The sequence below is a fragment of the Bactrocera tryoni genome, chromosome 1 (genome assembly GCF_016617805.1).
Source record: "Bactrocera tryoni isolate S06 chromosome 1, CSIRO_BtryS06_freeze2, whole genome shotgun sequence".
Classification (NCBI taxonomy): domain Eukaryota; kingdom Metazoa; phylum Arthropoda; class Insecta; order Diptera; family Tephritidae; genus Bactrocera; species Bactrocera tryoni.
In genome coordinates, this window is record NC_052499.1 from 82,770,990 (window position 1) to 82,787,602 (window position 16,613).

The following is a 16,613-nucleotide window of genomic DNA, read 5'->3' on the forward strand; positions in this document are numbered from 1 at the left end:
ATGATGATATAGACCAGTTTACGGTAGTCTTTGTGAAAAAAAATTAAGCTTCATCGAGACGAATCGAACCAGAACGCATTTCATACCCAAAATATTGACGAAAATTATGCGAACGGATAAATTTCGTTAACATTTTCCATAAAAATATTGGTTTTAAATAAGTTCTGTATTTCAGTAAAATTAAAATTATTTTTCCCTAAAAAAATATACCACAGCTATTTATATCCAATATCTGTGCCTCATAATGTGCTGATAAAAATATTATTTACGATATTATCTGCTCGTTATCTATTTCGGTTATCTATATCAGACTCGAACTAACCACAAATGTACCCTCACATAACTAAATTTGTATGCATTTATCGTCACAGCTGCCAATAGGTGTGCTCTTTTCGCACAAAATTTAGATATGGAAACTTTATTATACCAAATATATGCTTTATTTGCGATTCAAAATACGAAATTTACACATCAAATATAGAAATATGAATATATCATGATTTTAGTTGAAAAGCGTTACTTAATTAAAAGTGCAGCAGCGAAACCCTGTTAGTGCTTTCAGCAGCGAATGTAATTATTGTGAAATATTGAAAATGTTTTCACAAGAAATATTTCGGTTTATTGTGATTATGCAAGTATGTAACTAGCCGCTGCTGTGCATTGAAGCTTATATATATACATATATATATATGTATATGCACATATGTAGGTAGTAAATATTCATATGTACAGTACAGTAAGCAGTTCTTAAATCATGTGAACGCATTTCAGCGCTGCTCCTCGCTTATACATTACAAAGAACACTCGCAAATGCCACAAAAAGAGCGGATTGCCAGCAGCTTATTTGCAAGCGAACCGGCGCTGCTGCACATAAGCATGTATATGTATATATGGTGTACATATATTGATACAGTTATGTGTGTGCTTAACTGCATGCATTGAAGAAATATTTAAAATTCCAAAATTTATTAATTAAATAACAATCGCCAGGTGGATAGGGAGAGTGCGGGTGCGAAACCCCACTTACATGGGTGGATATGTGGATAAGGGACGCGGGAAAGGGCGATATATGTATGTATATAAAAATGGCATAACTGTGTCCCTGCAGGTGAGAAAGAGAGTAATGTAGCGCAGCGTTGCAAAGGCAGTGCATTGTGTTACACAACAGCGCGCTCCCCTCCCACCTAACCAGCTGCTACCTTCGCATTTGCTATCACTTCAGCCAACTGGCGAATGGTTCCGGCGACAATAAAATAGCAGGTAGAGATAAGCAGCAGGGGGAAATGTATTTTGCTGCTTCTATACATGTGTGTGTGTGTGTTTGTGTGCGCGAACGACGGTGGGTGCCGTGACTGCCATTCACCGGAAATCGAACAAAAATGCTTTTAATATCGAATGCAACCGCAGGCCGCAGCAGTTTCCATTTATTGCTTTTACCCCACCTCCGCACAACACAACACACACACACATATATACACGCAACAAAAGCAACAATGTTTGTTTTTCTTATTGAGGCTGTGGTTGTTGTTAAGCTCCTGCGACCGTTTCGAAGCGGGCTCGATGCGCGCTCTCTACATGCACCGCTATGTTTATTAATATTTTGCGGTATTGTAAATGCCATTGCGAGCAACTAACGGCGTGGAGGGAGGCAGGCAGGCGGCTGAGTCGGCGTAAGTGAACCGCTGAAAGGTAAAAAAAAGACGGACGGCTGATGCACCTACGTACCGGGGGGTTGGTAGGGTGTTGGGTGTTGATCTTGTAGGCGGGAATGTTGATGAAATGCCTAGTTATGCTTTCGCAATCAAATATTTAATTACACAACAATACAGAGAGCCGCTGAGAACAGGGCAATAAGATAATGAATAAATTCCATATTCGTTAAAAAAGGGTAAAGCGAAATATTTTAATACACTGTTGCAAGAAAAAATGCACTTTTAATCAATAAATTCGTAAAAATATAGTAAAATAGAGCAACAAGCCAATTTCGCTGTCTCTTTGGTTATAACTGCATATTTGGGGAACTGCAAAGAATTTCATAGGAAAAGGCGAACGCCAATAAACACTGTATAAAGCTTTGCATTCGACGACCAATAACATTTAATGGCAATAAACGAGCAGCACACATAACCGGGCACAAGAGATCTGCGAGCAGCAGGTGTGACACGGCAGGGTGCCGCCGCTGCTGAAAATATTTATTTATTAAATGATTGCGATTTCTTGCTGGCCAAGACGTTTATTGCGGCATTATGTGTGCGACTATTGTGCCACAGCCATTGTGTGGCACACAGCGTGTGCCAAACTCTGGCTACTCGCTTGGACAATGAACGCTGCTCTTGCTACCTTTGCTGCCCTTTGCTTGTTGGTTTGTTGGTGTTGCTTTGGCATTTTCGTGCACGATGGCATTTCGCTGGGTTGGGGCACTTGGCGATGCAGATAATTAAGCTTATGAAAATTTCAATTATTTCTGTGATGCCTCGCCAGCTTCGTCTCCAGCTCCATGGCAGTCAATCGCGTTGCTGTGCGGCAGACCGGCTGCGGGTGCCGTTTGTATTTACTAAAGGTAAATTTCATTTATGAATTGCAATTTGTTGGCGACAGCTCGTGGCTGCCATCCTTCTGAGAGAGAGGTTTGGTTATGCAACCAATGTCAATGGCGATTTAATACGTATAAATTGCGGGGTCGACAAAAGAAAACGACAAAAGACAACGAATGTGTGCATAGTTGTTGCAAGAAAGCGCATTGGGTCACTTGTTGGAACCGAACGGCTGTGGTACTTACCCAAATAGGCTTGTTGTGGTTCGGCCATTTGTATGAGAGCTGAGTCTTTTTTGTTGTATAAGATTTTCACACGTTGCACATCTCCATAAACACCTGTTGGGAATGAAATGAAATAAAAAACGGAGATTATTGAGTGAAAACTTTAATTTAAGTGTGGTGATGCATTTTTTTATTGAGAAAGTGTGGAAAATATGTATGTGTGTTGATAAGAAAATAAAGAAAATATTTGAAATGAAAGCAAATGAAACATTTAGAATCTGTTAAGAGTATCTAGCATATATGTATATGAGGATAATTATATGTAATTTTTTTTTATAAAATATTTTGCAAATTTTTTTTTATAATATTTTATAATTTTTTTTTTATAAAATATTTTGCAAAATTTTTTTTTAATATTTTGTAAATTTTTTTTTTAATATTTTGTAAAAGTTTTTTTTCTAAAATGTTTTGTATACTAAATGTATTAATATGCTGCGCAATTTAACCATACTTATAATTTATAAGTAATAGAAACTGTTATTATTTATTGATATTGTAACAAAAACCAAATTTTGTTTCAATATGAGTGGTTTCTTGTTTATCGTTTTCCTTCGCCTATAAACTTATAAAAAGTGATGTTACCTTATATTGCATTTTAGATGACGATATACTAAAGAATGTTTTCCGAAAAATTTGAGGTCGATCCGATAAATAGTTTCCGAGATATAGGCGTCTAAACATTAAAGGCGTTTTTTCGAAACTATTTTTCCAGAATCAGAGTCGACATGTAAGTTCCACACGACCTTATTAAAAATACATTTCTCAGGTAATGATCGAAGGAATACGATTTTTCATAGTCATTTCGATTTTTTAAGCCATTGTAAGATGTAAATTTTTCAGAAAAAAACTTTGTTTTGAGAAATCGACATTTTAACAAAAAAACAAAATTTCTCCGGTCATTGGAAGTAATGAGTTATATCTCTTAAAAAAAATTAAGAATTCACAAAAAAAACCCATTTTTTTATTTCAATGTGGTTATAACATTACTTTTCCATCAATTCTTTCTTATAAAAGGGCAATACTATTTTATATAAAATAACCTAAAACGTTATAAATTTAATCATAACTATATTCCTCTTAATCCAACGTCATAAATAAGTCCACTTAGTATAATAAATAATAAAATTATGTAATAGCTAATGCCTTACAAAGAAGTATGTGAGGGTCACACACCACATACGCACACCCCCACATTTATATTGGCTTATTGAAATCCACCGGTGGTGTACTGTTATGCGGCATTACAATGCCAGCGCCGCCAACTTTCGTCAAACACAACGCTAATGCGCTCTCCCCGGAGAACGTCTGCCGCGACGGAGCCGACCACCTTCGCTGGCATATTTGTCAAACAATAAATTACGATAAAAAGCAACATTTCAAAAACTTTCGCCTCCAAATGCGGAGCGCTGCCGCGAGACATTTTCTAGGCAACTCCTAAGGGATGCCACGGTGCTGGTGGCGGTGTGCAGGCAGCAACAACTCAAAATTGGAAATGTCAGGAAAGTCTCATATATTTGTGTCGGTGTTTGTGTTGTCGGGAAATGTAGCAATAAATTTATTATACACGTTATATCAACAGAGTGAGGGGAAGACTCAATTCGAATTTGTCTAGCTTTAAGTAAGTGTCTCTTTCGGCCGTGAAGGTGAGAATATATTAGGTTATTATTTTGATTGAATTTGTCAGTATCTAAATTAAGTGGCAGCTCAGGCTTGATAAAGCTAATATATTAACTTTCCGAGCGAAAAAAATATTGCTAAACTTGCATTGAAGTCTAAGCTTCTAATTTCCTTGCTTTTAGGAATTGAAATTCTCAACAGGTTTATGATTCAAGTAAGTGCATTTCGTTTGATAAAAACATCATCTTATAATTCTTAACTGAATTATGACACAAAAAATATGTAAGCAATTCTAAGAGTCACTGAGTTTTAAAATCTTAGATTCAAAGTTACTTATATTTTTACTCAATCGAGGCAGACCAGTAAGAGTGCATAAAACTTTTTTATTAAAAAAGTTGCCAGACCACTGCAGTATATTTCAAGCTGAATCCTTGCAATTTCGAAAGCCACTGTCTACAATGCAACTGTAAGTGATTCTAGAGTCAACATCTACGTAGACAGCCAAGTAGCAAATAAGACAGTAACCTTGTATCGCAAATCGGCCAGAAGTGTCTTGGAAATCACGGTAGCAGTGGAAAGTGTTGCCAGAAGCAAGCAACTTTTCTTTTACTGAGTGTCAGGTCACAAAGGCATCGAGGGCAATGAAATATTGGACAAGATTGCCAAGAATAGTGTACGGCTAACACACAAAAACGTGAGCAACATTGGGAAACCCATATTGTCTATACGAACATCTAAACAGAAGAATGGTAAAGAAGATCAAAGCCCGAGGAACGAGCTACCTGGGTGCAGAAGAGCAGTGCAAAACAGTAGATCGGAAGTACACGAAATTTCTGTTGGCAATCAATAGAAGAGGCTGTATGAACATGATCGTGATACTAACTGGTCACTTTCTGAGTGGTGCTGACAGATCAAGAAGACTGCAGGAAATGTGTAGAGCAAGGTACCAAGGAATCAATGGAAGATATCCGCGATTTTCAGCCAAGTAAATACAGCAGATTAACACTTTTTTCAAGGCGAGAGCAGTGTAAGGTACCTTAAAGCTTATACCAAAATTCAAAGCACTAAAAACCCGAAAAAAAACATAGAACTAATGCTTAAGTGAATACTGACTAAAGCGAATTATGTGCAAAAACGATTGCAACCACAGAGCAACACAAAATGCCAGAAACTCAAATCGAGAAATTGACCCCAAAGACGATTTTCAAAAGTGCAAATTGTTGTTTAGTGGCCAACAAGAGTAAATAAAGATTGGCCACACAAAACATGACACACACACATACACCACAGCACCAATGGACACACGCACACACATATATATATGAATTTATAGTTGAATGCACAAACTTGCAGCACGAAACACACTGTTGAGCATTGATAGCGGCGCGCCAAGGCTTAGGCAGAGCAAAACTAGAAAAAAGTTAAAAGTAAAGAGAAAAAAATGCACAACAAACAGTGAACAAAGTGAGTTTCCCAAATGCAAAGCAGAAACCGAATTTGGAAAATGGCAAAGAAATTGACAGGAGCCGAAAGTAAAAATGGTAGAAAAGTGAATTTATTTGGTAAAACCTCCGAACAGTGAGGAGCAGCGAGCAAATTGGTAGCGCCCGCCGCTTGCAGCTCAAGCCAAGCGATGCGCGAGGGAGCAAAGTGCGGTGGCTTGGGGGGGAGTGTGCGATTGAGTGCAGCACTTGTGTTGAAGAAGAAAAATTGTGCATGCCAAGAAGTAAATCCATTTTACACAGCCGAATGCATAAACAAACCGCACACAGCCGAGGCACAGACAAGCCCTGGCACAAAGGGCGCAGAGTAACCTTCGTCGCCACACACCCCGCCGCATGGCACATACACCATTAAGAGGCAGTGAAATAAAAATTGCTGCTGAAATGCTGGCAGAATTTTCAATGTTGAATGCGCAACATTCAAAATCCACCGGGGACTATAGAGCCAACAAGGCAACTTACACTTGCCACTCAGCCGGGCAGTCAGTCAAACAGACAGTCGAGCAGCAACAGGCAACTGACAGCATGTAGCTAGCAGCAGGCAGCCAGCCTGAATGCTGCCACAAACTGGTAGGTAAAGGTGTGTTGCATGCAATTACTGCACGTCTGTCGATGACGTCGCACGGGCAGAATGGCCGGCATCCGGTTGCTTGATGGCTTCGATGTGCACATTGAACCGGAAATGAAGTCAACAGTGGCCACTGACGGCATATGCTGTTGCACTGTTGCAACAATGGAAGCGGAGCGCATGTGTGTGTTGCAATGTGGCAAGCAAGCATTTATTCACTTTGCCGTGCGCTTGACTTGTTGCCCCACAAGCAAATACGAGTAAGAATTTAACAATTCGAGGCAAAATATTTGCTCTGCTGGCGAAAAGAATGATGAAATAGTTGTGGAGCGCTGCAATAGGAGAAAGGAGCGTGTGTTTGTTGTGTTGTGTTCCAAGAAAGTTTGTTTATTTTTTATGTTTCTTCGATGTGTGTGTGTTTTTGCTTGATAGTAAATTATTTTTGCGCAAACTGATTTACAAGCGCTATCAATGCTTGCTGACGTAGACTTAGCGCCAGCGCTGGTGTTGTTAGTGTGTGGCAAAGCACTGAGTGCAACAAATCAACATTACTGCGGCAGATTCCCAAGCGTGCCATTAGCTGCTAGGCAAATAATAAATATTTGTGAAGGGTTCAAACAAATAAGATTAGCGACCAGGTGTGAGGTTTATAGCGCGCAATAACGGTTTATTTGTTAGAAGGGTACATATCATTAAAGGAGCGTATGGAGAGTGTGGGCGAGAACAATGTGTTTGAAATACTCAAGTTACCATACGGCAATAACAAAATCTTATGATTTAAGGTGGATTTTGATTATTAAAACCTGATTTTCTTTGACAGAAACAGCAACAAAAATTCATTTAGAGAACGGGAAGAAATTTTAAGTTTTTAAAAAATTTCTTTAAACAAATTTTATTGATTTTTTTCTGGTGAAAATCAGTCCCTCAGTTTACTCTTGTTTTATTTTAATTTTTACTGAATCAAAACACTGATTAAAAGGTTATATCCACTTGGAAGTAAAAAAGAAAGCATTTTTGCGAGAAAATTTTTTAAAGATGCATTTTTTTCTATATTAAAATTCAATATACATACATACTTTATTGCACTTTAAAAATAGATAATAGATAGATTTTTTAAAAATTTGCATTATTTTGGTCCAGTAGCCAACGGAAGGTATTACGGAAAAAGGTGGCTGCCATTGAGGAAGATTTTTCTGTTTTAAATTAGCTGAAGCCCCAAAATCTAAAAAAATATTAGTACTATACAGGCAGTTATTGAAGGGATAGTCAAACATTTTTTTTTGTAGGCTTCTCCAAATATATAAAAAAAAATCGCCTGCGAATACATCCTCAAGCGCTCATATCTCCGAAACTGTCGGAAAAGTTTCAAATTGTCGAGGCATATTTTCAAATGTATGCAAATTCAATACAACACAAAATCGATTTTTAAATTCAAAAGTGGATGTAATCCCTTAAAGATTAATTTTTTTATTTATTTGTTGTATAAGCAAAGCTCATGGCTATTTATTTGACTATCAAAATTAAAAAAAATAATAAAAAATATTTACGCATATGTCTCTTTACAAATCTATATTTTATAGTTAATGACCTAAGCTGAAAATTATTTTTATATTCATATAACTGTTGCACATATAAAAACCAGGACTTAGAAGAAATTATTCGTCACAAAGAGTTGATTTTTTTATAATTTTCTACAACAGCAAAAGCTATTACATTAACACATAGAGCGCCCAGTGCTTTAATTTTAATACTTTATCATTTACAGTTAGAGCATAAAACAATCACAATTTAAGCTCATTCTGTAAAACAGCAGCGACGACAATTAACGCAATCACAATATGCTTTTTCCAGCTAATGGCATAATAATAGCTTAGGATAAGCGGATTTCAATGCTTCTAAAATTGTAAAACCGTTATGTGGTGCTGCTGGCAGGAGCTTTTACCAAAAAGCACAACGCTTAAATATTCAGAATTAATATGAAGCTGTTATTTGGCTGCAGTTGAGCGAATATTAAATTTTGGTGTCAACAAAAAAACAAAAATTAAAAAAAAGCGCTTAAAAAATGAAAGAACTTAACCACAAAAAAAAAAAAAAACAAATAACATAAATAAAAAACTCTTAAAAAGTGAGAACTTAACTAAAAATAAAAAATAATAATAAAAAAACCTCTTAAAAAGTGAGAACTTAAACGAAACCAGTTTTTTTGGGGCTATATTTCGCTGTTGTTGTTTTTACTTTTTAGATAAAGCTAATATGAATTATTAATACACAATCTGCAAACTACCGTTTTCAAGGATTCTTAATTTTTACTAACAACAACTTTTACTAAAACCAAAAAAAATTACCAAAAACAACAAAAACTTAGTTCTATGCACAAATCTTGGGAAAGTAAAGAAAACTTGAAAAATGCAACCACACACCCACACATGTTTGTGTAATAAGTTTGTGTGTTTTTTTGTAAAAAGTTTAATACGCAAAACCCAACTTAGAATAACATCAATGTCAAAAGCAAACAAATCTGTAATGAACAACTTGAAGTATACGCAACCTCTAACATCAACACATTACTCATACGCAGTGGTGCTGCTAAACGACATTTGCGGCTGCTTGCTTTCAGTATTTCTGTGCGTTGTGGTACTTAGTTTGAAAACTAAAACCACAGTGAGCATAGTTAAGGCGAAGCAGAAGATGAGTGGCGAATATTTGAAAAAAAATTTAAAGGAAGCTGGCAGGGGAAAAGACAAAGCTGGGGGACTGCTAAGTAAATATTACGCACAAATGTGAGCTTGAAGCAAAAGTTTGGCTCAAAATAGTGCCATAACTGTTCTAGAGTTTTATGCTGAATGTAGTGACAGATACATGTATGTGTGTGTGTGCGTGTGTGTGACGCTTGGGCACATAATTGAACGCAACATTTTTTGCTACACCCTTAATGCGTATAAATTTTTATTGCACAATTAAATGCCAACGATCAATCATTCGGCAAATTAACTAATAATAAAATGCCATTTCATTCAGAAAATTTGAAGAAAAAAATCCGCTGCATAAAAATAGAATTCGGCGAAGCGTAATGAAATTTGCATGCAAATCGCAAGTGCCTGCAATAACAATAACACTAACAATTGGCAGAAAAAGTAGTTCATAATCAATAGGAATGCTGTCGAGTCAGCGATTGGCTGAGGGGCATAATCGACGCAATTGCGCTTGATTAAGTTTTTATCGCCTTGCAACATGGAAATGAATTTTAAGAGGCATATTTGATGAGTAATTGAAGTAAAATGGGTGCAAAAAGAGTTGCGAAAGAAAGGAATGCGGGAAAATGAAAGAATATTGTTGTAAAAGCACGACTTGGATATGAGAGCTGAGGATATGTGTGTAAGAATGAGTGTCTGAGTGGGAAGTGGTATGTATGGCAAAATATTCTACACGCTGATACATGTTATACATAACTGTAAGTAACTACCCTTTTCACTCTTAGCTATTGTATGTGGCTGCTTAGAAGCGACAATCAAGCGCAAAAATTTTGCATAACGCCGACATTTATGTATTGCAACAAATTGTTGGCTGCAAAACACTACAGAAATTCATAATAGCTTGAGAAAATAAAATCCGCTACAAAGCAGTTTGTCAAAACGAATAAAACCGTTTAATATTTGCACATGAAAAGGGTGCCGTTAGCTCATATGAGCGTTGGAAAAGGCCGTTCATGCCACACACAGCCCAAACATGCAATTTTTGCACTAAATTTTACTATAATAATTGAAAATGTGACACACTTCAATAGGACGCACAACAATGTGCGACAACAACAACAACAACCAAAATGGCAAATGTAATAAGCCTGTCACACAAGCAGCTTACAATGATGGCGTGGCACTTCATTGAATATGTAAATATATTTGCTTTTGATTGTATTTGCCAATGTGGCAAGGTGGTGGTGGCAAGTTGGTACATACAAAAGTACATATGCCAGAACAGACAAGACGCCTAAATGGAGGGCAATAAAGTTCAAGAGTATATAATATTTGCATGCTTGGCAGGAGTGTGAAACGAGCACATGTATTTGTTGTAATGAGTTTGCACACACACACACACTAACATGTCAATGTGTATGTGAACAAGTATATTTGCGTGCGGCTTGTTAACAAAAGTGAAATTGTTGCTACGTGCGTGCGTGTCACTATTAACATAAGAATAGGCGCAGCACCAATGCATGCCTGTGTGTGTGTGTGTATGCGTCTGTGTGGGTAAATTGCAAAAGTGCTTGGGTATATTAACTCGACCGTAGCAGGCATTATCTATGTGCTGCTACGTGCAACGCCGGAGCGTATGTAAATATTGATAATGCGAATACAAAGACAACATTTACAATGCAAGCGACAAAGTAGCAACAGCTAGCAGCGCACGACAGCACACACCATCACACACATACACACGTGCACGCGTAGGCTTTGTGTGTCAGCTGACGGCGAGAGTAGCTGTCGCACATAATTATTTACTTGGCACACTTAATGCCGCAAGAGATCCTTATAACGCACAAACACACTTCCATTCACTTATGTGTGTGCGTGTGTGCGAGCTACTTTGTGATGTTGCTGTTGTCACCAATTCATTTCCGACACCTCATCCGCCGGCTTAACTATTACCTGCCGCAAATTGCCGCAAAACTCGCATATTTGCACATAAAATTTTCGATTACGATCTGAAAGTGCTTGCCACGCTGCCTCAGCCGCCGCGGCGTCGCTGCGCCTGGAGCGCTGTTCTATTGTGATTTCGCACTCATCAGCGGCGGCATTGTCATCATTGCTGCCATTAGGCTTTATAGCGCGGTGTCGCTCTTTCAGTGACGTGCACATTTTTCATCGTCATATTTGCCACATCCTCTCCTTCTCTTCCCTGCTTTATTGCTACGTTTTGCGTATTTTTTGTCTTTTCGATTTTCACTTCAGCGTTTTGCTCACATTCAATATTTCGTTGGAGTGGGGATTTTCGATCACGAAAAGGTCGGATTCGGGATCTCAGCCTTAATTAGGCGAGCTTTGCAGAAAACATTTCACTTCTGATATAAGCGATTGCGAGGTGAAATGTCACCTTTTTAGACTTAGCAGTTTTATTATTATGCAGCCGTGGCTGTTCTCTGAAGTTTTCTGCCATTACTAGCATAAACAGATGATAATTTTAAAATCATTCAAAATGATATGGATATAAGCCCTCATCGACACACCATTTGCGCGCTAGTTTTGAGTATTACTTACTCTCTCTCTCTCTTTCTCTCTCCTTTTTTCTCTCTTTGTCTCTTTCTTTATCTCTCTCTCTTTCTCTCTCTCTTTCTTTATCTCTCTTTTTCTCTATCCCTCTCAAGTCAAGAAGGAAGTGTTGGGTTGCGTCGACCTCAGCTTTTTCCATACAGCTTCTGTAGATGGCGTCTGATAGGATTCCCAGCTTTACTGCGTGGACGCCATAAGGGAAATGGCCTGTTAAAAGTCCCAAAACAAAGGAGAGGATAGCCTTACTGAAGGCAAAGGGATCGCTAGACCTCTTGCGATCGATTTTGGGCCAAAAGCCTTTTGCGACAGCGCATAGTAAGTGCTGCCAGTCTGTTTGAACAGCTGGTATAGACTGTTCGATTATTTATTCTTTAAAGTTTTCCAATAGGAAGATAATCTACAAGATACTTCGCTTGTAATTTCTTAATACTGAGGTCTCTTTTTCTTTTTTCTTTCCTCTTTTTCTCGTCCTATCATCTCAATATTAGTCACAAAGTGGCGGGTTTGAATTGTTGGTGAAACCTGTGTTGTATTTTCAGAGAATTTTTTATGCCAGAAACATGTTCTTAGGTTGGATATTTACTGCCAAAGGCCTTCCACCGATACTAACAGTGTTTTCATTCCATTAAATTAGGGTTTCTTCAGCTGAGGCGGCAGTAATCGGAAATGACCTGCAGACGTTCGTTGAGTATCGTAGCAACAAAAGCAAAAGGAATTTTAAAAATAAACTGCAGAATATTACAAAATACATTCAAGGTATTTCATCCGTACTCTCCGTATGCCAAATGTGTACGTCTTTACTATAGAACCGGATGTCATATGCATAATTTTCTAAATTATAGGAAACTAAAATAGTGGTTGTGGTACATTCTTACTCAAAACCTCTAAAAAAATTACTCATAGAAACCATTGCAGCATGAGACTGAAGCTCACTTTACGATCAAATAAGTAACTTGCCCCAGAAAGATCTGGACGAGGCTGAAGAAAAGAAATTTCTACTTGACTAAAATAAAGAGGTCGATAATCTTTACCGGAATTTAGATGCTTGGTACACAGATAATTATCTTAAGCTGCAGTTCTTTTGTTGATTATCTGCAGCGAGATTATTTGTAATTACCTCACACTTATTTAAATCAGACTCTCAACTCACTTGAATTTTAAATTTAAGTTTTTCCAAGCATTCCAACACTTTGCCTGAGAGTAAGTATTTTTTATATACTCCGCAATCGCTTCCCCATAACCACGCCGCGAAGTAAGTCTTTTAATAGCGTTTGGCTCGCCAACTAAATTGTCGAATACAACTCTGCGATGTCAGCTTTCTGCTGGCGCAACAGATGCTCAGGCTTAAGTATAAATAGTATATAAGTATAAATAGCAACAAGCTGATCCGATTACAGTCAATAAAATGTGCTATTTTGCCACTTAAGAAGTCACTCAACTAAATCCGGCGCGTAGCGTGTAATGGACGACGGCGGCGCCAACAATGCTTGTGTGACAGCATAGAAAAGCACATCTTTTTAGTTTTTTCCACGACGCGCGTCAGTTGCTTGCAGCGCGCTGGTGTAAAGAGCGATTTGCGTACGCTGATAGGATTGCCGTTATTTGCGGCGATTGACACGGCTGATGAGATCAATCGACTACCAGAGTCACTGAATGAACCAGCGTTAGCCGAGACTGTGCGCAGGACACGGTGGCGGTGCACAGGAGTTGAGCGTGCTGTTTAGGGATATTAGTGAATGGCGCGACAGATGACAGATTATGGCAATTGGTGGTAATTCAAATCAGCTAACTGGAACAGTAGTATTAAGATATAATTTGCACTTAAGTGATTGGCTGAATGGAATTGAGCGTAATGTGTTCGGCGGGTAAAATATTTGAAAATCGAACAAGGTGTATTCAAAACGAAGAAGAAAGTTCGAATATCAGGAGTCCACTATTTGGTGGTAATGGACACGATATTGGTGGCTATAATGTTTGTTACAAAGCCATGACTGGAAGAGGGCTAAAGATTCTGGATCAGTATAGCGAGCACAAAATATACGGTATCACTTATGGTTTCGGTCAAAATCGTTCTAACGCTCATATCGTCTTGTTAGCTAAAGACAAACACATGTATATGAGGCTTTCGAAGCATTTAACCACTTTTCACTTTTCTATTTCAGAGGCATTTCAGCCATTTCGCAGTTTCTTAATGAGAGGCCTACCACCACAGAACCCAAAAGTTTCCAGGAGAGAGGACGAATATTTTAATAGGCGTTTTTTTTGAATTTCAATTTCGAACATTTTAGAAAAAACTTAATTCAGAAAAAACTAAATTTCGAAATAACTTCAATTCGAAAAAAATTTAATTTCGAAAAAACTTAATTTCGAAAAAACATAGTCTCGATAAAACTTGATTTCGAAAAAACTTAATTTCGAAAAAACGTAATTTCGAAAAAACTTAATTTTGAAAAAAACTTAATTTCGAAAATACTTAATTTGGAAAAACTTATATTTTGCTGTTCATTGTGTCTGCAACTGAACGTGAACCTCTGTATCACAGTGAAATGTTAGTCCTTCGAGCGTAAAAAAAAAGAAAAAAGTCAAAGCCTTTCATGCGAAAGAGAAAATAGGAAGCTATTTGCTGTCCGTTTGATAAAAAACATAAATATTTTTCCAATAATATTCCATACATACACACACACATATACAAACAAAAAAGCAGTTTAAATAAAGTAATACCGTTACAGCGCACATGTTGCATGAACTGTGCTTGCAACGGATTTATATGCAAATGAAATAAACTTTACTTTATTACAAACTCATTTCCGCTGCATGCAAGCGTATACACGCACACACGTATACACAGCCATGTTACAAGGCAAAATGCAACATTTATACACTTCAACTCCAGATTGCCGTTAGGTCGTAGTAGCACAGGGTAACTGTTGTGCTGATCTCTTAATTTGACATTTAAGCTGTCATCAGTTTATTTAATGTCTGTCCGAGGCTTAACCGCTTGTCTCGGCTCTGAGACCAGAGAGAAGGCTGAGGGTTGCAGCAACATTGCGACAATCATAAAAAAATGGCAAGTTGCAAACAAATGTTGAATATCAACTAAGGCGGCACAGGAATATTGAATAGCCCGCAGAAGTGTTGGCTTAAGTTATGAGCACGCGCTGTGTCTTTGAAGGTAACTGTGTCGGTGTGTGTGTATTTGTATTATTTATGCCTGCTGATTGGCAAGAAGCAGATTATGCAGTGAGCATGCTGTACTAGCGTTGGCATGTGCTGGAGACGTGCGGCAACAGGCTAGAGAAATTTAAATTCAAATTAAATTCAATTCAACAAACCGTTATAAGCAAACGCAAACAGACACAAGCGGCTTTAGAGAGAGGGAGAGAGAGAGAGGGGAGGAGAGTGAAGGATATGCCTGTAGGAAATAAGTGTGTTTGACAATAGCTCTTACGAGCGCAAACACACGCACACACAAATCAAAGCAAAACTAGATTTTACAACAACAACAAGCAACTGTTACACAAAGCAGCGGCTGGCGGCGACAAAGTCAGCTAGTTGAAGGAGAAGAAGGCCTTTGCGGCATGAACTACGATTTGTGGCAGCACCCACACCAACACACACACACACCCAGCGCCCAGTGAAATATGCAAAGAATATTGGTGCAGACAACCGAAACATTTACCACAGCAACGTACAGCAGATAAACTGTAAAACAATTGTGGCAACAAATCCATTATGTGGCAATTATGTTTGTTTCTGTTGCTTTTGTCTTGTCTTTTGTTGCTTAATGCAAAATCCACAACAACAATAATGAAAACAAACAACCGTTACAAGCGAGAGAACTTAACAAATACAGTTATCCTAAAAGTATACCGAGAGTAAATAAAGCAAACGAAGCCCCGGGTCTCGGATCTCAGTTCTCCTTGGACTCAGTAGTGGCATGCAACACACACATATTTATACTATTGTATGGGTGAATGTGTGCGCAATAACAGCTGGATTTATTTAGTAACTTTCTAAAGTTTCACTTCCACAAGCATTTATTCATTTCTGGATGCTCCCCCGCCTCTCCCGTGCACCTTCTCCTCCCGTCGCAGATTTCTCTGAGCAGTTCTATGTGCGTTGCCAGCAGTGTCCTTTCTACTCCATTGCATTAAATGTTTGTGCAACAAATTGAAATGTACATTTTTATTGTATTTTTATTTATTTGTTGCTTTTGTTGTAGTTGTTGTTGTGTTCTCTAACTATTTCACTTATTTCATTACGTTTTCACACACGACTAAGCGTGTGTTGTTATTGTTGCTTGTTGTTTAGCGCATCTAGAGCGCTCAGAAAATAGAATTGAATTATAAGTCCACAATTGTGCACACACACACATACACATATATACATATATGAAAACTGAGGCATAATAATGGCACATGCAGTCGAGTTAGTGCGACTTAGGTACGAAATTGAAGACCTCGAAAGAGACAAATTGAATGTGTGCATGTATGTATGTGTGTATGCGTCCATGACTCAAGTAGAAATATAAATTCAGTTGGTAATGAAGCGCATGGCAAATATGTACATATGTATGCATTTATGTACTTTATTTGATAATAATGCAGTGAAAGCTACTTCAATACATACATATATGATGGAAAGGTTGTGCGCTTGCAACTGGCCAGCTTACGGTATCTAAAACCGTTGTGGAATGTAGTAATTTGTTTTTTTTTTTATATTAAAACAAGAAAAGGCATTAAGTTCGGCTGTACTGAGGCTATATTACCCTTCAAAAATACAAAAGTTTCGTATGGCAGCTATATGATATGGTGGTCCGATCTAAAAAATTATGTTTGGAT

At 37.8% G+C, this 16,613-nt stretch overlaps 1 protein-coding gene across 6 annotated transcripts in view; it reads right to left on the minus strand.

Annotated features, from left to right (window-relative positions):
• Positions 1 to 16,613, minus strand: part of LOC120766250 (polypyrimidine tract-binding protein 1) — a 420,921-nt gene that overhangs the window by 22,186 nt on the left and 382,122 nt on the right. For all 6 annotated transcript variants that reach the window (XM_040091635.1, XM_040091634.1, XM_040091637.1 and 3 more), the window contains one exon: positions 2,780 to 2,872. In XM_040091635.1, the coding sequence (XP_039947569.1) occupies positions 2,780 to 2,872 (93 nt within the window). The remainder of the gene's footprint in view (positions 1 to 2,779; positions 2,873 to 16,613) is intronic.